Source organism: Danio aesculapii, chromosome 7 (assembly GCF_903798145.1).
Source record: "Danio aesculapii chromosome 7, fDanAes4.1, whole genome shotgun sequence".
NCBI classification, from domain to species: Eukaryota; Metazoa; Chordata; class Actinopteri; order Cypriniformes; family Danionidae; genus Danio; species Danio aesculapii.
Genome location: NC_079441.1, coordinates 5377921 through 5398659, shown reverse-complemented (window position 1 = coordinate 5398659; position 20739 = coordinate 5377921). Strand labels below are relative to the sequence as shown.

The 20739-nt window shown below is 37.8% G+C and overlaps 1 protein-coding gene across 1 annotated transcript in view; it reads right to left on the bottom strand.

The window, feature by feature from the left end:
• The window catches only part of actn3b (actinin alpha 3b), an 82808-nt gene that overhangs the window by 8819 nt on the left and 53250 nt on the right, over nucleotides 1-20739 (bottom strand). Inside the window, exons 6-17 of the mRNA XM_056460966.1 lie at nucleotides 20530-20608; nucleotides 20043-20124; nucleotides 19149-19234; nucleotides 18528-18620; nucleotides 16435-16665; nucleotides 16140-16287; nucleotides 13975-14125; nucleotides 12935-13043; nucleotides 9984-10124; nucleotides 6417-6599; nucleotides 4096-4230; nucleotides 291-470 (exon numbers count right to left, since the gene is read on the bottom strand). Of these exons, the coding sequence (XP_056316941.1) occupies nucleotides 291-470; nucleotides 4096-4230; nucleotides 6417-6599; nucleotides 9984-10124; nucleotides 12935-13043; nucleotides 13975-14125; nucleotides 16140-16287; nucleotides 16435-16665; nucleotides 18528-18620; nucleotides 19149-19234; nucleotides 20043-20124; nucleotides 20530-20608 (1618 nt within the window). The remainder of the gene's footprint in view (nucleotides 1-290; nucleotides 471-4095; nucleotides 4231-6416; nucleotides 6600-9983; nucleotides 10125-12934; nucleotides 13044-13974; nucleotides 14126-16139; nucleotides 16288-16434; nucleotides 16666-18527; nucleotides 18621-19148; nucleotides 19235-20042; nucleotides 20125-20529; nucleotides 20609-20739) is intronic.

Here is a 20739-nt window from a genome sequence, read left to right as displayed (position 1 = left end):
CACATAATTTCCAGTAAAGGGTAGGGTCATAGAAAATACAAGTCGTCTAGTATAAAAACAATAGAAACCTATGGAATGTCCCCAAAATTCACAAAAACAAACCTGTGTGTGAGTGTGTATGTGCATGTTTTACTGACATATCAGGACACAAGTATATATAATGACATGGGTGTGACAGGTATTACAAGGCAATGGTGAATTATGAGGACATTGCTGATGTCCCAATTTTTCCCAAGTCACAAAAACAAGCCTCAGTATTTGTGTATGTGTGAGTGTGTGTGCGTGAATACCTCCATGGTGTAGTTGGTGTGCTTGTTGTCGAAGATGAGCGCCTCCTGAATGAGCTGGTGGTCTCCCTCCAGTTTGTCAATGTTGGATTTGTAGTTTATGATGTTCTGCTCGTACTGCTTCAGGTTGTTCATCTGTTCCTCCAGAGAGCCGGCGATGTCCACCGACACATGACCGATCTCCTAATACAGCACAGACAGTTTGCAAAATATGCAGCGCTAGTTAGCAAAATAAGTAAAAAAAATACTGTTTAAGTCAATTCAACTTACATTATATAAAACATACTTGTGAAAAATTAAGCTGGATATTTTAAAATAAATTTAAGTACATTTATTGCTTATTTTTGTAAGTTAAAGTAGCATTAAAACATATTTAATTTACAATCATTGCTCACATAGTTATTATTAAATAATTACAGCGTTTCCTCTAGGATTTTTTCCAGTGGTGGCGGCAGGCCTTTTTTACAAAGATCTACCATTTACCTGTGGCGTTATTTCAATGACAAATGTCATGAGCGCAGTATTTACAAGTCGAGATCCCATTCATGTAATAGCCTACAGCATGCGGATCTCTTTGCTTGAACGCTGATTTCCTCTGCTCGTGCACAAAACTTCTTGCACACCCCCTCAAATATAAGCCGCTTCAAGAGCGCGCAGATCTTCTTGTGCACTCCTAAATAAACGCTGCTGAGGTGTGATTTAGTGCGTTTATGTAACGAGTATGTCTCCAGCATTGATTAGATTTGCTAGGAATATTTATGAATGTCTCCAATAGCCCTACAGAGCAGTATTAATGCGTCCTGAAGTAAAGTGAAATGGCTATACGTCGTGTTTGCTGGCCTAACGCACCTGTCAGTCAGTCAGCATGTAACCTTAAAGGGTTAAACAAATGACGCACAGCACTACTACGGTACAGAAAAGTTCGGGCTGTTATAATTCACTTACCCTTTTATACATTTTGGTGCGATTATCACCCTCTATTAAAAAAATAAAATGTTTTGAATGAGAAGCTGTAATGTAGCCGTGGCGTGGCGCCCCGCCATGGAAGAATGAATGTAGCGGAAACCATAAATTAATCTGTTTGTTTTGGTAATCTTCAATCATAGGCTGACCGTTTGCTTCCTTATATGACATGGTGGTCTTTTTGTTGACATTAACCTAAGGGGTTTCCATAGCAACTGCATATCAATATTTTTAGCCACACCCCTCTTACCATTACCAGCCCCGCCTCCAACTTAATATTCGTTTCAGTTGGAAACACATTAACATACTGAAATGAAAGTCTCAGCAACTCTTAGTTCATGTGTACTTTAAAGAAACAACGCCAAAAACAGCATCATATTATAACCAAACTATAAACTACTCATAATATAAAGAACTTTCTTTAAACTTAAAGTTATATAATTAAATTTATATTTATTTAGCTAGCTGGAAAGAAAACATCCGTCATGTTAATTTAACAATGTACTAAAATACATGAAACTGAAATACTAATACTACGCACTAATACTAAAGCTATTAATAAAAGGGATTGAGACTTTATATGCTTCAAAAGATTTGTTTATACAAAATACAAACAGTAAAACTACACTAATACACTCTCTACATATGTATAGTTGAAGTCAGATTTATTAGCCCACTTTTGAATTTTTATTTTTTTTATTTTTTTTATTTTTTTTTTATTATTTGCCAAAGGATGTTTAACAAAATTTTCACAGTATGTCTGATAATATTTTTTCTTCTGGAGAAAGTTTTATTTTTTTTTATTTCGGCTAGAATGAAAGCAGTTTTAATTTTTCAAGGTCAAAATTATTAGCCCCTTTAAGCTATTTTTTTTTTCGATAGTCTACAGAACAAACCATCGTTACACAATAACTTGCCTAATTACCCTAACCTGCCTAGTTAATCTAGTTAAGCCTTTAAATGTCACTTTAAGCTGTACAGAAGTGTCTTAAAATTTCTAGTCTAATATTATTTACTGTCATCATGACAAAGATAAAATAAATCAGATATTAGAAATGAGTTATTAAAACTATTATGATTAGAAATGTGTTGAAAAAATCTGCTCTCCGTTAAACAGAAATTGGGGGGAAAAATAAACGGGGGTTAATAATTCAGGGGGGCTAATAATTCAGACTTTAACTGTATATATACAGTATATTGGTTGTTGTCACGATCTAACCCCTATAGATCGCTGGTGAACATTCATTATCACCCAGACTACAATCCTGTCACCATATGAACTAAAAATCCTGTCCCGGTTCACCTTTGATTTCATACACACACGACTGGGAGCTGCTCAAGGACTGACTACTCAGACTATATAAACTGCTCACTTTGTCTTATTGGTGTAAACCCTGTAACATTACGAAGTGCTCTCCTAGTTTAGTCTCTCCATGTTTGACCCTTGCCATGTTCTATTGTTTACGTTGCCGGCTGCATTGACCATTCGCCTGTGACCTGACTGTGCTTCCGAATTTCCTTGTATGTACCGGTTTGCTTCTGTGTTTGACCATTGCCTGTCTCATGACTCTGAATATAGCTGGATCCTCGCTTCATTAGCCGCATTTCCACTATCGGGCCAGTGCGAGCCAGGGCTTTAATCGGGCCAGGCCGGGCCAATAGCCCAGGAGGTTGAGAAATGAGGCCGAAATCATGTCACGTTTCCACTGTCGGGCTAGTTTCTCACAGCGCGTCACGCAAACACCGCCCCCAGAACGTCCCCCGAATCAAACGTCACACAACCCGTCACACAACCCGCCCACTTCAGCGGGAACAAAAAACTCAAATTATAACCACAAACACAACCTGGCATCACTACGAGAGCTGGAAGATGGAGAACACCGAAGCGATTGCTTTTTTACTGTTTGTGGTCTGTTGGTGTAAGGCCAGACAGCGATCCCTGGATAAGGACAAATGTTCAGAAGAGCCCTGGTGTCCTCAACTGACCAGTACTGTCTGCTATCCATTTTTTCTTCTTCTTAGTGAGTTGATCAAGCGCGATAGCAAAACAAATGTAAGGGAAGAAAGCATCTTGTCTCCTCTTTACCTGACAGGAAAACTCCGCCTTTGTATGTAACCCCGCCCCAAAGCCCCAGTTGGCCCTCCTTGGCCCAAGGTATTCGGCGGGCCGAAAAAGGCCGGACGCTGGCCCCAAGGAAGCCCCGCTTTGGCCCGATTACGCCCCGGAAGTGATAGTGGAAACGCGACTGGCCTTGGCTCGCTCGCTTTAGGCGCGATAGTGGAAACGCGGCTATTGTCACCCCACTCCCTTGTGGTTACAGTTGTTCAGCTTAATTTTTCTTACCTAATACAATAATCTGTGAATCTTTTTTTTTTTTTAAAGAAGAATACAGTATATTCACAAAAGCAAATCAGACTTCTGTGAAAATGTATGATTTTGCTCTAGTTTTAGTTTCTTCTCAACACTGATACATTTTCAGAAATGAATAAGGGCAAAAATGAACAAAAATACCCCCCAAATTCAAGTAAAGGTAAGACAAAATACAATTCATCAGTCTGTCAAAGATTTTCCAGGCACATGCTTTTGATATATACATCCCATACTGACCTTTTCTCAAAACATAAGGCATTATTTGCTTTAATACGTGTGTTGACACTAAAACATTGTACTTTTTTGATCTCATCGTACTCATAAAATCATGCATGGTCTGATTTATCACAACAGTAGCGAATCAACTCACTATATTGAATTAGACTTCAGATTGCCTCTGATTATTGCTTTATTTCCCAACACTGAAGCGCTTATGCTTTCCTTCAGTCTGTGAGACTCTTAAATAAATCTCACCTCCATCTTGGTCTGAATCCAGGGTCCGATGATGTTGGCCTGAGCAGCAAATGAGCGTCTCAGCCTCTCGTTGGCCTGTTGCCTGGCAACCTCCTCCTGCAGCATCTGGTCTCTGAGGGGAACTAGCTGCTTGACCTGCAGGGGGCGACAGACCAGAGTCACAGCTCAGCTTCATTTCAGTCCATTTAGATGTCATTTTGAAATGGGTTTTGACTTTAATTGTGCTTTATACTATGCAAAGTTATTTCAAAGCAGCTTCACAGTATTTAACAGACAGACCAATTCAACGTCCACTGTAAAGCAGCTGTAAAAAGACAAATAAAAGTGCATTAGTGATATCCGGCTTTCAGCTGCGTTGGTTCCGGATGTGTATTTTAAATCCATTTTCCCCATAGAGATTTATCAGCTACAGTATGTGAAGAGTTATGAAATAATAAACAATAAAAGATGGGAATTGTAAATGACTAATGACTTCACAATACAAAGAGCCCTTAAATTGTGGATGACAATTGCATTAATTAGTGAAAATGAGCAAAAAAATGTATTTAAATAGTATTTAAAGTATCTGGTAACACTTTGCATTAAGGTTGTATTAGTTAAAGTTAGATAATGCATTTAATAGCATGAACAATACATTTATTACAGTATTTATTCAAGTTAGTTAATGAAAATACAGTTGTTCATTGTTAGTTCATGTTGACTCACAGTGCATCAACTAATGTTAACAAGCATGAATGTGGCATTAGTAAAATGCATTAGTAAATGTTGAATTACGATTCATAAATGCTGTATAATTAGTTAATGTTAGTAAATGCGCTGACTAATGAACCTTATTGTAAAGTGCAACCAATTATTTAAGACTAAACATGATTATGTGGTTAAAAAAAAGAGTTTTGGCCATTAGTACCTCTAGTTTTTCAATACTCATTTCCAGAAGTATTTTTTGTCCCATTAATTTTTCTTATAGTAGATTTAAAAAGTCGCAAAGTGAACAAAGTTATATAGAAAAATGGAGATTTTAAACTTGAAAAACATACACAAATATATATATATATATATATATATATATATATATATATATATATATATATACGATGTTTAACAGATTCAGGAAATTTTCACAGTATGTCTGATAATATTTTTTCTTCTGGAGAAAGTCTTATTTGTTTTATTTCGGCTGGAATAAAAGCAGTTTTTTATTTTTTATGAACCATTTTAAGGTCAATATTATTAGCCCCTTTAAGCAAAATTTTTTTTTAGACTGTCTACAGAATAAACCACTGTTATACAATGACTTGCCTAATTACCCTAACCTGCCTAGTTAACCTAGTTAAGCCTTTAAATGCTAAGTGTCCTGAAAAATATCTAGTCAAATATTATTTACTGTCATCATGACAAAGATAAAATAAATCAGTTATTAGAGATGAGGTATTACAACTATTATGTTTACAAATGTGTTGAAAAACTCTGCTCTCGGTTAAACAGAAATTGAGGAATAAAATAAACAGGGGGGTTAATAATTCAGGGGGGCTAATAATTCGGACTTTAACTGTATATATAATAAAGATCTGACAACATTTCTTCCGAATTTCTAACAAAAACATTGTCACTTGGGGTTTTTTTGTAAGAAATGTCTTTATTTGTTATGATTCATATTAAGATTTAAACTTATTGGCATACATATTGTATATCAGTTTCTAAATGTAAAGAGTTATCGGCCCACATACAGAAATCCACAGATTTATTAGCCCACTTACATTTACTTATATGACTAATATAAAATAATAAATAATATAAAAAACATATAAATGATTTACTTATATAAATAAACTGTTGTTCATTTCAGTAATATTAACTAATATGCAAATGTTTAAATTAAACATTAATATGCATCTAATATATAAGATTTTGACCGTTTTAAACAGTCACGTTTAATAAAATTTGTTAAATTGAATACTGCTGATATTCCAATGTGGTTTCTGAAATATTGATCAAATGTGCATTATTTGTCAGTGTTATTGTACAAGATTTAACTTTAAGATTTTTAATTTAAGCATTTCTCAGTTTTTTTTGTGTGCAATTGAGTGCAATCGTTAAAATAAAACCATAAACAAATTATTTCAAATTTAATTCAAGCACTTTCAAAGTCCTTTGTTTGTTTTAAAGTACTTTCCAGGCTTTGAATCCATGTCTAAAAGTATTTTCACGAAGTGTGGGAACCCTGAGCTCTACAGAATTTAACAGTATCATCATTCAGCACTGTGCAGTTCAAGCCTTGTACAATGTGTGTGTGTGTGTGTGTGTGTTTACGCTGTACTCACAGCCTCCCATTTGTTGGTGATGTCCTGTGGGCTGAGCACTGAGTATGGATTGACTCCGACCAGCTTAATGCCGTAGGTCTGAGCAATCTTCACAATCTCGTTCTGGATGCCCATCACAGCCATTCGCTCCTTATCAGCCTCAGGAAGAGTGGCTTTAAACTGGTCGTGAGCTGTGATCAGACTCTGATGGACAAGCGGAGATTCAAAAAGTTAACAAACAAAACAGTCTTAAAGTACACATGAAATCAAAACTACCCATATTTATTTTCCTAGCTCACGTTGCTGGTTGTGTGGTAAACAGTTCATCTGTGCATGTCATTAAGAAAAAAAACAATAGTTTGCTCTTGTAATCTGTAATTGAAATCTGAAAATGCACTTCCTGTTTGTTTTCGGTTAAATTCTCAGATTAGGTCTGCCTCAGGTATTGGGCGTGGCTAACCTACTTAACCACACCCCTCCATCTGTCAGTTTTGACAACAAGCAAAAATCAGCTCGCAGTAGAAAAAAACAAGCCACGCCCACTTTCTCATTTAATACTCTGTTTCTCTTGGAACTGCGTCACAATATGAAAAAAAAAATGATCGCAGCTTCCGGTTCATGCAGACTTTAAAGGTGAGGTGCTCTGAAATATGAATTTTTGTTCAATGTGTGACGTAATTTCAACTGAAACACGAAGAGGTCCATGTAGTAACAAAGTAGCCCCTCCCTCTTTTTTAAAACAGCCAACAGCGATTCCCTTTACATCAGAAAGTCATCAGTCCACAATAATACTAATAGCAATGCTGATTCTGAAAAGAATCAGTTTCGTTACTTTCTATTTTTATATATACAGCTTTCTAATTGATATTGGAGCGATATCAGAATCAGAAAGAGCTTTATTGCCAGGTATGTTCACACATACTAGGAATTTGTTTTGGTGACAGAGCTTCTACAGTGCAACAGGATTACAGAGACAGGACAAAAAACAGATAATAAATATATTTTAAAAAAATAGAAGTAGTGAGTGCAAATATACAGATTGACAAGTGTATGTACATGTTTATTACTATATACACGTTATATGTGCAGCTGTTATGTGCAAATTGGCATGTAAAGTGTGTTGTTAAATAAGTGTATATGTGTATAAAAGTGTATGGCAAGTAGTGATGTTGGTTCCACAATTATTATCATCAAGTGTTCATGAGATGGATTGCCTGAGGGAAGAAACTGTTTCTGTGTCGGGCTGTTCTGGTGCGCAGTGCTCTGTAGCGTCGACCAGAAGGTAAAAGTTCAAAGAGGCAGTGTGCTGGGTGTGAGGGGTCCAGAGTGATTTTGGCAGCCCTTCTGCTCGCTCTGGATAAGTACAGTTCTTGGGGAGTAGGAACGGTTGTACCAGTGATTCGCTCAGCAGTCCGAACTATTCGACGTAGTCTTTGGAGGTCGTATTTAGTAGCTGAGCTAAACCAGACAGTTATTGATGGGCAGATGACTGATTCAATGATGGAGGTGTAGAACTATATAAATATATATATATATATATATATATATATATATATATATATATATATATATATATATATGTATGTTCATATCTTTATAATAAAAATGTTGACACTGTTTTGGAGCGCACTAGCTAACTAAAAAAATATTAAACAAAAATAAATTAGGGTTATTTTACTGAAAAGATTTGAGGCTACAATACAGGCATTTACAGCACCTAAAGCAACTCAAATCATAAGTTGAAATTTCACATGGACTTTAAATAAACATCTATTTATGTAACAAGCAAATTTACGTCTTCTATGGCATTTCTGTCTGGTTTAAAATGAAAATGTGCAGCTAATTTTCTTTTTGTTTTTCCAGTGAATGTATATTTAATATATTTAATCTCACTTCTATAATCAGTAAACTTCATAATCATAGTTGATTCTGTAAAAACAGCGTAAAAGCTGACTCTGCACAGCATAGCAGTTTCTGCGGCATGAGCACAGAAAATAGCGTACTTTCTGGGTCATTCACTATTGCCTTTATAAATTATAAAATGGTTATTCAGAAGAGAGTGTGCCGTTTCTGCCGCTGCGTGTGAAAAATGAAGGTCTTTATGCAGTAATGGCCGAGGTGTCCTTCATAAAAGCCTGTGCTGCACATGATTGTGCTGATGAATAGGTTTGCGGTGCATTACAGTGTTTTCTGCATCAGTGACAAAAATAGACGCAGCAACAAAGTTCAACTCGCACCTGCAATACAAAGATTAATGTGGGCGATGATAATGATTATCTGCTGCTATCATTAGCGCACGCCATTCAGAAGAAGATTTCACAAAACTTTTAACTCAAATAAAAAAACATGCTCCATCTTCGAAATCACTGAGGTACGGTAAATAATGCCAGAGAAAAAAATGAAGCCATTATTTTTCATGCTGAATGTTCTGTTGTAGTCAAAACTGCATCTTATTTTGGACGAGAAATTTCATTCTCGCTTTAATTTAAACTTGCATCTCAATATACTTTGTAAGCTTTTTGCTTGTGCTGTTTAATGATTAATCTTGACTAATAACATACAAAAAAAGTTTGTAATTACATAATATATCTGTGTGTAAAGTCTGTATATACACTACCTGACAAAAGTATTGTGGCCTGTCCAGGTTTTAGGAACAGCAAATAATAACTTGACTTCTAGTTGATCATTTGGTATCAGAAGTGGCTTATATGAAAGGCAAAGACCTCTAGATTACGCTTATTTTACCAAAATAAAACATGATCATGCCTTGATATTTAATGATTTAATTAGGACAGTAAAAAGTCTCAACACTGAACAGAAATAATGTCCAGTATAGAATATAAAGTCATGCTGCAGTGGAAACAGAGTGAATATTGTGTCTGACTCCATCATGAGCTTGGAGGACTGCATCCATACATCTCTGCAATGACTCAAATCACTGATTAATAAAGTCATCTGGAACGGCAAAGAAAGCGTTCCTGCAGGACTCCCAGAGTTCATCAAGAGACTTTAGATTAATATTCAATGCCTCCTCTTTCATCTTACCCCAGACATGCTCAATAATGTTTATGTCTGGTGACTGGGCTGGCCAATCCTGGAGCACCTTGACCTTCTTTGTTTTCAGGAACTTTGATGTGGAGGTTGAAGCATGAGAAGGAGCGCTCTCCTGCTGAAGAATTTGCCCTTTTCTGTGGTTTGTAATGTAATGGGCAGCACAAATGTCTCGATACCTCAGGCTGTTGATGTCCACTCTGCAGATCTCTCACACACCCCCATACTGAATGTAACCCCTATCCATGATCTTTCCTTCACCAAACTTGACTGATGTCTGTGAGAATCTTGGGTCCATGCAGGTTCAGTAGGTCTTCTGCAGTATTTGTGATGATTGGGATGCAGCTCAACACATGATTCATCAGAAAATTTGACCTTCTGCCACTTTTCCAAATGATCAACTAGAAGTCAAGTTATTATTTGTTGCTCTTACAACTGCGATTGACGACAAGACTTTTGAATCGCAAGACGTACAGAAAACTCATAATTGCAAGAAGTCATATTTGTTTAATTATGTGCTCTTCACAAGCTGCTGACCTGGATTTCCTCGATGCTGTGCACGATGAACATGTCCTGCAGATCTTCAATGGCTCCATCCATCCAGTTGTTGAAGGGTGCCGCTCTCTTGGCGAACTCCAGGTACAGCTGATCAATCGTCTCCCAAAGCTTTTCTACACGCTGGAGGTGGGGATAAGGACAGAATCAGCTTTAGCCATACACAAAACCATTTTAAAAAGCTTTCCTTGTAAACATTCTGCATTGCGTATGACTGGAATCCTACATATGCATTTGAGTGATACTGGAACTGCGGGTACATTTTGACAGTTTTGAAAAATAATACAAATTATATCAAGTTATCTCTTAAAGTCATGTTTGTTTGTGTATTTAGGGATATTTTGTTTAGAAATATTACCTCAAAGACTCCAACTTGGTTATGGTCAACTCTGATATCATCAACTCTGTTACTGTGAACTCTGTTACCGTCAACTTCGCTATTACCATCAACTCGGTTATGGTGAACTATGTTTTTGTCAACTCCGTTACTGTATACTTCGTTACTGTCAACTCCATTATCGCCAACTCCGTTATTGTCAACTCCCTTACTGTCAACTCTGTTTGTGTCAACTCTGTTACTTTCGATTCTGTTGTTGCCGACTCCGTTACTGTCGACTCTGTAATGGTCAACTCCGTTACTGTCAACTCTGGTGTAGTCAACCCTGTTACCATCAACTCTGTTACTGTCAACTGTTACCATCAACTCCGTTACTGTCAACTATGTTACCGTCAACTCCGTTACTGCCAACTCCGTTACTGTCAAATATGTTAGTCAACTCCGTTACTGTCGACTCTGTTACTTTCAAATATGTTATCATCAACTCCGTTACTGTCAACTCCATTACTGTCCACTATGTAACCGTCAACTCCGTTATTGTCAACTATAATACTGTCAGTTCCGTGACTGTCAACTCTGTTAGTGTCAACTATGTTACCGTCAACTACGCTGCCGTCAACTACTTTGCCGTCAACTCTGTTACTGTCAACTCCGTTACTGTCAACTCCGTTACTGTCAACTGTTACCATCAACTCCGTTACTGTCAACTATGTTACCATCAACTCCATTACTGTCAACTATGTTACTATCAAGTATGTTACCATGTTACCATAAACTCCATTACCGTGAACTTCATTACCTTCAACTCCGCTACTTTAATGGTTATGGTCAATTATGTTATAGTCAACTCCATTACAGTCAACTCCACCATTACCATCAACTCGGTTATGGTCAATTCCATTACAGTCAACTCCACCATTACCATCAACTCGGTTATGGTCAATTCCATTACAGTCAACTCCACCATTACGGTAAACTGTCAACTCCGTTACCGTCAACTCTGTAACTGTGAACTCTGTTACGGTCAACTCCGCTATTACCATCAACTCCCTTATCGGCAATTACGTTACTGTCAACTTCCTTACTTTCAACTCCATTACTGTCAACTTTATTACTTTTGAATCTGTTGTTGTCGACTGTTGCTGTCGACTCTGTTACTATCGACATAATTGTTGTCAACTCTGTTACTGTTGACTCTGTAATGGTCAACTCCGTTACTGTCGACTCAGGTATTGTCAACTCTGTTACCATCAACTCCCTTACTGTCCAATATGTTACCATCAACTCCGTTACTGTCAACTATGTTATCGTCAACTCTGTTACTGTCAACTCCGTTACTGTCAATCCCGTTACTGTCAAATCCTTTACTGTCAACTCCGTTACTGTCAACTATCTTCCTGTAAACTATGTTACCGTCAACTCTGTTACTGTCAACTACTTTATTGTCAACTCCATTACTGTCAACTATGTTACCGTCAACTCTGTTACTGTCAACTACTTTATTGTCAACTCCATTACTGTCAACTATGTTATCGTCAACTCCGTTACTGTCAGCTTCGTTACTGTCAACCCCGTTACTGTCAAATCCTTTACTGTCAACTCCGTTACTGTCAACTATTTTCCTGTCAACAATGTTACCGTCAACTCAGTCAATGTCAACTATGTTACCGTCAGCTCCGTTAATGTCAACTCCGCTACTGTCAACCCCATTACTGTTAAATCCTTTACTGTCAACTATGTTACCATCAATTCCGTTACCGTGAACTCCATTACCATCAACTCCACTACTTTATTGTCAATTCCGTTACCGTTAACTCCTTTACGTCTACTTTGTTACTTCAAGTCCATTAACATCAACTCCATTAACGTCAACTCCATTACCGTCAACTCCGTTATCGCCAACTCCATTAACATCTATTCCGTTACAGTCAACTCCATTACCGTCAACTCCATTACAGTCAACTCCATTACCATTACTTTCAACTGTTACGGCCCACTTCGTTACTGTCAACTCCATTACTATCAACTTCATTACCCTCAACTCCGTTACCATCAACTACATTACCATCAACTCCGTTACCATCAACTTCATTACCATCAACTCCGTTGCCATCAACTGTTACTCTCAACTCCCTTACTTTACTGTCAACTCCGTTACCGTCAATTCAGTTACTGTCATCTCCGTTACAATTAACTCTGTTACTCTCAACTCCATTACTTTACTGTGAACTTCATTACCATCAATTCTGTTACTTTACTGTCAACTCCATTTCTTTACTGTGAACTCCATTACCGTAAACTCCGTTACAGTCAATTTTGGTTTTGTCAACTCTGTTATTGTCAGCTCTGTTACTATATACATGTATGTAATAAACTTCGTTATTGTCAACTTATTGTTATTGTTGTTATTGTCACAAACATATTCAAGCATTTTTTATTATTGTACATTAGGAATTATTCTTTCTATTAATGGATTCAGTTTATTGTAAACTATACATTTATTGTATACCATTTCAGTTCAAGATAAATGAATAGAAAATGTACCCATAATTCTGGAATGAGTCTAATATAGTGTAACTATAATGAGTTTGTGCACCTCCAGAGAGTCTCTCCTCTTCTGGGTCAGGGTCCCCAGATTATCCCACTGGTCACAGATGCCCTGACAGCGAGCGTTCACTGTAGCAGCATCATGATAATCTAATTCACTACACAGAGAGAAAGGTTAATTGAATTGATCACATTTCACTCCAAATTCAAAAGAAAACAGCATGAAAAAAACGTATTTTACCGTTTATTATGTCAACTTAAAAACTTTACTATGAATGTATTTCAATACCCTTTCTTTGCTTATCAACGTATAATTTTACATTGACGAATAGTGAAATTTAACCAGGAGTAGTTTTTCTTCTGCAATTATAAATATGATTACTGTTAGTTTACAAGTCATTTACTTCTAGCCCACTTTTTGGTTTATTTATGTAAACTAGGCTTGAGGATCGAAAATCGATTGCATTTCTGGAATTAAATACATAGATTAAGAATTGGCTGCTTGCTATAAAATTTTTTATAAAAGTTTTGTGTACATGCGCACATTTTTTTTTTCACTTGACAATCTGGCAGGAACTTACGAGCTGGCGAGCACCTTGAATTAGCTATAATTTAAACATTAGATTGACCACAACATGTGCTCAAAAGGCTGCATGTAGTGAAAAACAATGGCAAAGCAAAGTGTAATCACTGCAATATATGATATGTTGCAAGCAACACGTCGCGACCAACATGACAAAGCATCTGCTGTTGGTTTACGAACATCAAATTAAAAGAATGCACCACGTTAGATTCATTGTGCATCCGGGTGAAACCAGTAAGTGTTGTGCATTTTAGTCTTGTTTTAATTTGAACAAAATTGTCTTTCTTTTATTGGTAATGACAGATACGTTCAATGCTGATTCTAATCATTTGATTTAAATTCAAATTACTTTTTGACTTGTTTAAATTGCATCAAAGTAATTGGATTTAGAGTGGAGAATAATAATCCCGAAAACAACAAGAAGCTTCTGTTTTTCATGCACGTCATGATTTTGAGCTGAAACATGACCCGGATAAAATTTCGAGAGTTTGTTTGGTTTTGTTTACTTCAGCTCTTGAGCGATGGCTGCAATCTGCTCCACCCGGTCCTGATGAGCGGCCAGATCGCTCTCGAACGCCTCGTGTTTCCTCATCAGAGCCCGGATCTCCATCAGAGAGGCCGTCTCATAGTCTTTCTGGGACAGCAGGTGCTCCTTTCCTGAAAAACACACACAAACACACCAATAAATCAGACACTCGTCAAACTCTTCTGACTCTAAATCCACTCATAGATTTACACTCAGAGAGGGGCTTAGAGTTTGACAGAGTTTTAAGAAAATTATTATTATTTTATTTATTTTATTGTAAAATAATTGATTAGTTATACTTGAGAAAATACATAAATTGAACATAATAAAAAAAGTATATATTCTATTATTATTTTTTGAATGTATTTTGGATTGATTATATCGCATCTTAAAACACATGGAAAGCACAAGGTGGCTCCCCAGAGCCAAAGAGAGAGAGAGTGGCGACAACTCCATTGACTCCAATGGAAGGTTTTTTCAACAGCAATTGTGGCTCTTGGAGCTACTCGATAGCTCCCGGAAATTAGCACTCAGGGCTGAGTTACTGCTGAAGACAGCTGGTTTTACACTTTTGAAAAGTACAAAGCTCCTGAAAATAATTTTGAGTAAGTTTTAACATTATTTGAATTAACTACGAAGCACTTCATGGAACTAATTGAGTCTACATGAATCACATGATGATCAAACATTTTGGACTTGTATTGTTGCAGCTCTCCCTCATTATGACTCTTGCTGGGGCTGCATGGTATTGGAAAAATCTGACATAGCGATATTTTCTTTTTCCTGTGATGTATATTGTGATATGAATATAGTTTTAATAAGTTAGCAAATATAAATACAACAGAGCAGAAATAAAAGTGAAATAAACAGCGCTTTTCTGCAGAGTCTAACAGTATTCAGGAACAGAAATTGAACAATCGAACGCAGTAGGTAGTGCTGTTACTTCACAGCAAGAAGGTCACTGGTTCGAGCCTCGGCTGGGTCAGTTGGCGTTTCTGTGTGGCGTTTGCATGTTCTCCCTGCGTTCGCGTGGGTTTCCCCCGGGTGCTCCGGTTTCCCCCACAGTCCAAAGACATGTGGTATAGGTGAATTGGGAAGGCTAAATTGTCTGTTGTGGATGTGTGTGAATGAGTGTGTATGGATATTTCCCAGAGATGGGTTGCAGCTGGAAGGGCATCTGCTGTGTAAAACATGCTGGATAAGTTGGCGGTTCATTCCGCTGGGGCGACCCCAGATTAATAAAGGGACTAAGCCGACAGGAAAATGAATGAATGAATGATGATATGTAATAATAACTTTATGGTTTAATATTAAATAAGTAATATAATCCTGCGATGTGACCACTGCGGACGACACACTTGTTGCGATAATGATGCTTAAACGATATACTGTGCAGCCCTAGTTCTGGCGATCCAAATGGTTTCAAACTGACAAACCCTTGCTGCAGCTCTGATACAAGTTGTATTTATGGAGGAAAGTAAAAAGCCCTGCAGGGTTTGGTGCTCTGTGTTTGTCTGAGGTAATTAGTCTACCATTAATACTGAAACGTCTATATTTCATTTAAAATATGAAGCTGATTGGTTAGTTCTTGTCACATGACTCGTGTGTTTACAGCATTCTGAAAAGTTGAGATGTTTTCAACCGTGTGCACCTGGAAAACACGAGCACGTCATTCTCTATTTGCATACACAAGCTGTGTGCCTCCATTGGAAGTAACAAATATGTGTGTAAAAGAGGCGATATGGGGCAGCGCGGTGGCGCAGTGGGTAGCGATGTCGCCTCACAGCAAGAAGGCCGCTGGACTGACCCTCGGCTGGGTCAGTTGTCATTTCTCTGTGGAGTTTGCATGTTCTCCCCGTGCTGGCCTGGGTTTCCTCTGGCTGCTCCTGTTTCCCCCCACAGTCTAAACACATGCGCTATAGGGGAATTAGATAAGCCAAATTGTCCATAGTGCATGTGTGTGAATGAGAGTGTATGGGTGTTTCCCAGCACTGGGTTGCAGCTGGAAGGGCATCCGCTGCGTAAAACATTTGCGGGAATAGTTGACGGTTAATTCGGCTGTGGCGACCCCTGATAAACAAAGGGACTAAGCCGAAGGAAAATGAGTGAAGATGCGATATGTGAACGGCCCCTAAGGATGGTTACCTGTGGTCCAGGATTCATGCAGGGAGCATTTCTGCTTAAACTTCTCGGCCAGATGATCGAGTCTCTCCAGACGGCGGATCTCAGTGAGCAGCCATTCCTCATAACCCTTCTCCACCTGCTCCAGACCTTTCCATGCGTTAGCGATGTCCTACACACACACACACACACACACGCTTGATTAAAAACTAGATTATTCAGTCAAATCGCATCAAGTTTTTGATTGGCCAAATGTCTGGGTGTGCCATTCATAAAGTCACAATTACTAATTGTTTTATGCAGGCTCTTTTGGACTTACCGACACCATCTTCCCCTCGGAGGGCATGAAGGCGGGCCGGTTGCTCAGGCGCAGCTTGGTCTGCAGGGTGTTGAAGTTGATCTCCAGCTGGCATTTCTCCTGCACGCGCGGGGGCTTGTGGACGCGCCTGTAATCCCGGAAATCCTCCAGCTTCTGCTGCATGGCGCGCATGGTCTGCTCCGCCGCGCGGTTCTCCAGCCACGGGATGGTGCGGCGGATCCACTCCAGTAGCTAGAGGAACATGGAAGAGTTACTGATGGAGACTGACACACATTAGAGGACGTTTATGAAGATATCGAGGTTTATTATTGAGTGCGCTTGACAAACCACCTGTACTGTTTTTCTCTCCCTATACACCAGACACTTTCTACAGGGTTTCCCCAAGTCAATTTTAAGACTTTTAGGACCTTTTCAAGACCATTATGAATGAAATTTCAGACTCATACAGCGCTAAACACTACGGATTTTTACTTGCCCCATTAAAAAAAAATTCTAATTACTTAAATAATACTTCAAATAATGTGTCAAAACAAGCAAACTATTCTTTGACAAGCTTTGAAAACTATAATAAACTAAATGTACAACAGTCTTTCCAGGTCAGTGTCCTCACCACATATGGTCTACAAATACATAGAGAACATACAAATGTTATTGTGAGGAACCATATTGTAAAACAGAGTTGTAAATAAAACTTTATTATTAAAAGTTTTAATTAGATGTATTGTTGGTGACTGTATACTGTATACACCTGTTGGCCTGATTGGGTAGCTTTACCTGCACACTGGAAAATTAAGACCCGCTTGAAATTATTTAAGACCTACAATTCAATATTTCAGCAAATTTAAGATTTTTGTTCTTGAAATTTAAAGACATTTTAAGACTTTAACCAGTTAAACTCTAGTGCTATTTTGGGATTTCCGCCTGGATTCTGCCTACTCAAATTTAAAAGCTTCCCAAATCCACATGCAGAGGTGTAAATGCAAAAATTTGGTATCATTTTAAAGAAAACCCTTTGAATTTTCATAAAACACTATTGAAAGTGTTTAAAATAACTGTATATGTTGTCTGTGTTATAATAAAGACCTAAATAAAGGAGGCGCTTTTTGTATTTTTTTTTATAAACTCAAATTTGAAAGTGTACCTTTTTGGTTCTGTGTGGTCTAGCTTGCTGTAATTAATTTTGGTTTTTCCTGCACATGTCTGCAATCATAGGAATAAAATGTCTCTATCATAATCTATGCAAAAGTTATTGTATTCCAACTGATGAGAGGTGCTATACAAGACACAGGGACCGATCATTGTTTTTATATTTCACTATTCTTTTGTTTGATCAAACATAATTCACTGTGTTTGGACCACGTCAGACATATAAAAGGATTACTTATGCACATCACCTCAAAAACAGAGGAGAAATGGCCCTGAAGAGCACAACATAAGGTAAGAGATGACAGTTGTCTGTGCTATCTGGGGCTGCTTATTGATCATAAATGTATTGTTTTCACTTCTGCGCCATGGAAACATGGCGATTCATTCAACACCCGTTTGATATGAGAATATAATTCAGTAAAAACAATGCCAGAACCACATGAGCACCGGTAAGAGCTTTCATTTGAGCTATAACTTGTACATGTGTCATATATGAACCATATGAAAAATATGAAAATGAACTAATGTTCAATAGCCAGCTCGGGTATCCAAAATACTGTGTATTTAAGTGTAAATAACTTTTGTACAGTAAAATAAAAACCAAAGTGATGCATATGTGCATAAAATATAGCTTCTACACTTTCAAACGAAACCACTTAAGGGGGTCTGGTGCAATGCTAGCCCTTTAAATCTTAAAGCGAATGTCGATGACTGGGTACCGGGTCCGCAGAGTTAAAGTTTTTTTATAAAGGACTGATAATAATTTTGTCTTCATCTGTATCTCCTTTGCTATTTTATGGTTTAGGTTAGTTATTTTCTTACACCTTACAAGAACAAAACTTAATGTAAAACCATAAACCTGTTGATCGCTCATTTTAAGTCATGCAATAATCCAAAATCATCTGTACTGGACGTTTATCAGAGATTTAAGAGGCAGATCTTCTCACCTCGCTGGCCAGTTTCTCATACTCCTCCATCAGCCGTTCATTCTCCTGGTTCACGGCCAGAACCTTGCAGATCCTGTTAGCAGCGGTCTCAGCCTGGAGAAATTGGGAAAACAAGCTCATTTACTGCAATAACCAATTCAGTTCGGAGTTGACGTGTGTGTATCAGAGTCTAACTTCATTTACAGCTTCAAAGTATTTTAAAAGTAATTACTTTAAGTGAAGTTTCATAAACTAATTTCGAGAGGAGCACGTGATATGATTGAGCACGTCTGGCCACTCATCTGTAATCAGTAATAATCCAATCAGAGTGATCCTAGTTTACTATAAATGGATCATTTTCTCCCTACTGTTCTATCTTGGTTTGGAAGAATCCCCCCTTCCACCCCATCTCCTCCTTTTCCTCCCTTTTCTAAAGGGGGAGCTCTCGAGACCTACCTGATCTCAGATCTCCTGATATGCTTATCGACCGGGCGGGAGCCCTGGGCTCAAATATCTCCGAGCTCAGGGTTCTCTCCCGGGACAGCATGCCAAACCTGCTTTAAACGCCAAGCATATCTAAGTGGGAAACGTGAAACTTGTGAAACTGAATTCAGAATAAATGTGATGTGTGGTCATTTTTACCTGTTCCGCACCAGCGAAAGCATGGTAAAAGCAGGACACGTAGGTCATGATGGCTTTCTCATCAGGTTTAGGAGTGTTTACAATGTCTAAGGATTAAAACAAAACCAGCACTATAATTATAATGTTATCTTTGTCTCTTATCTTATCTTACAACCAAAGGGCTGCCCAAAGTGCTTTTTTTCAACAATAAAACAAAATGACAAATGAAAACACTGTAGAAAGACCTTAATCAAAACAAGAACGTCAATAAAACATTTAAAGAAATTAGATAAAAGGGGAAAAGTGATTCTACACTATTGAATATCAAAAGCTATTCAAATTAAGTTGATTAAATTAAGATGTAAAGGGGACCTATCATGCCCCCTTTTATTTTATAAGATGCAAAGTACATCTCTGATGTCTCTAGAGTGTGTGTAACGTGTAAGCTTAAAATACACCGCAAATAATGCTTTATAACCTGCCCCTTTTAGGCTTTGATCCTAGTTGTGGCATTTTGTTGACTGTCGCTTTAAATTCAAATGAGACTGTGCTCTTTTCAGTAGAGGGCAGAGCTACAAATGCCTGTGTGTCAGCATAGTGGCAGATTCTAAAACAAGATTAAAGTCGTATGCTAATGAGGGAGAGATGGTCACTAGTGGGCGGGGCTTTCCCCCTCTGATGACACGTACAAAGAGAGAATGTCAATCAAAGTGTTTCTGCAGAATGTTTATATTAAGTCTGATTATAAATAACATAATTGATACATTTTGACCATTAGAAACTGGTTATATTCACACACTCCTGCCACACAAACCCCTCATAAGATCATAACAGTGATTTTTGCATAGTAGGTGCACATTAATGCTAATTTGATGCTTTTTTGGTTTGATTTCAGGTTATATTTGATCACCTCACCTTCAGCGTCCAGCATTTTGGGGATGTCCAGGTATTTCTCAGCCACCTCGAATGCAGTGTTCAGGTTTCCAATGGGGTCGTCCTTCAGAAAAACACACACACACTTAAACAGCTGAAATCGGATGCTATCATTATACTTTATATGGTACATTTTTATGACTCTATTATTATTATTTAAGGCATTACATACACTATTATCTATTGGAATTGGTAATTGAAATTATTTTTGCACTGGTTGCCATGTCTCCTCTTTTTAATCTTATATTCCTATTGTGTCTTATAAAAAAACAAGTCTAGAAAAACCTTCCCTCTCAAACCGTTCACTTTCCTTTTAAACAAAACCGTGTTTAGGAGAATATACACCAAGATGGGCATTTTAACTCATAAGTGTGTATTTGACATCGATACACTGCGAAAGTGAACTGAATTCAGCCCTCTTGCACTTGCTCTGATTATAAACGATGTGAACTAATGTGTGAAGCAGCACCTTTCTGAGTTTGGAGTAGTCGATGAGGTCTGGTCTGTGTCTGTGGATGAGGGCGCACAGAGCCAGGCCGTCCTTCCAGCTGAGAAAACACACACGGAGACGATCAAGATCAGAGGAAAACAACACTAAACATTACAAGCACACAGAGAGCCAATGCACTGGAAATAAATCCAAACTGCAGCAATCATGTTAGAAACTTCTCTACACTCG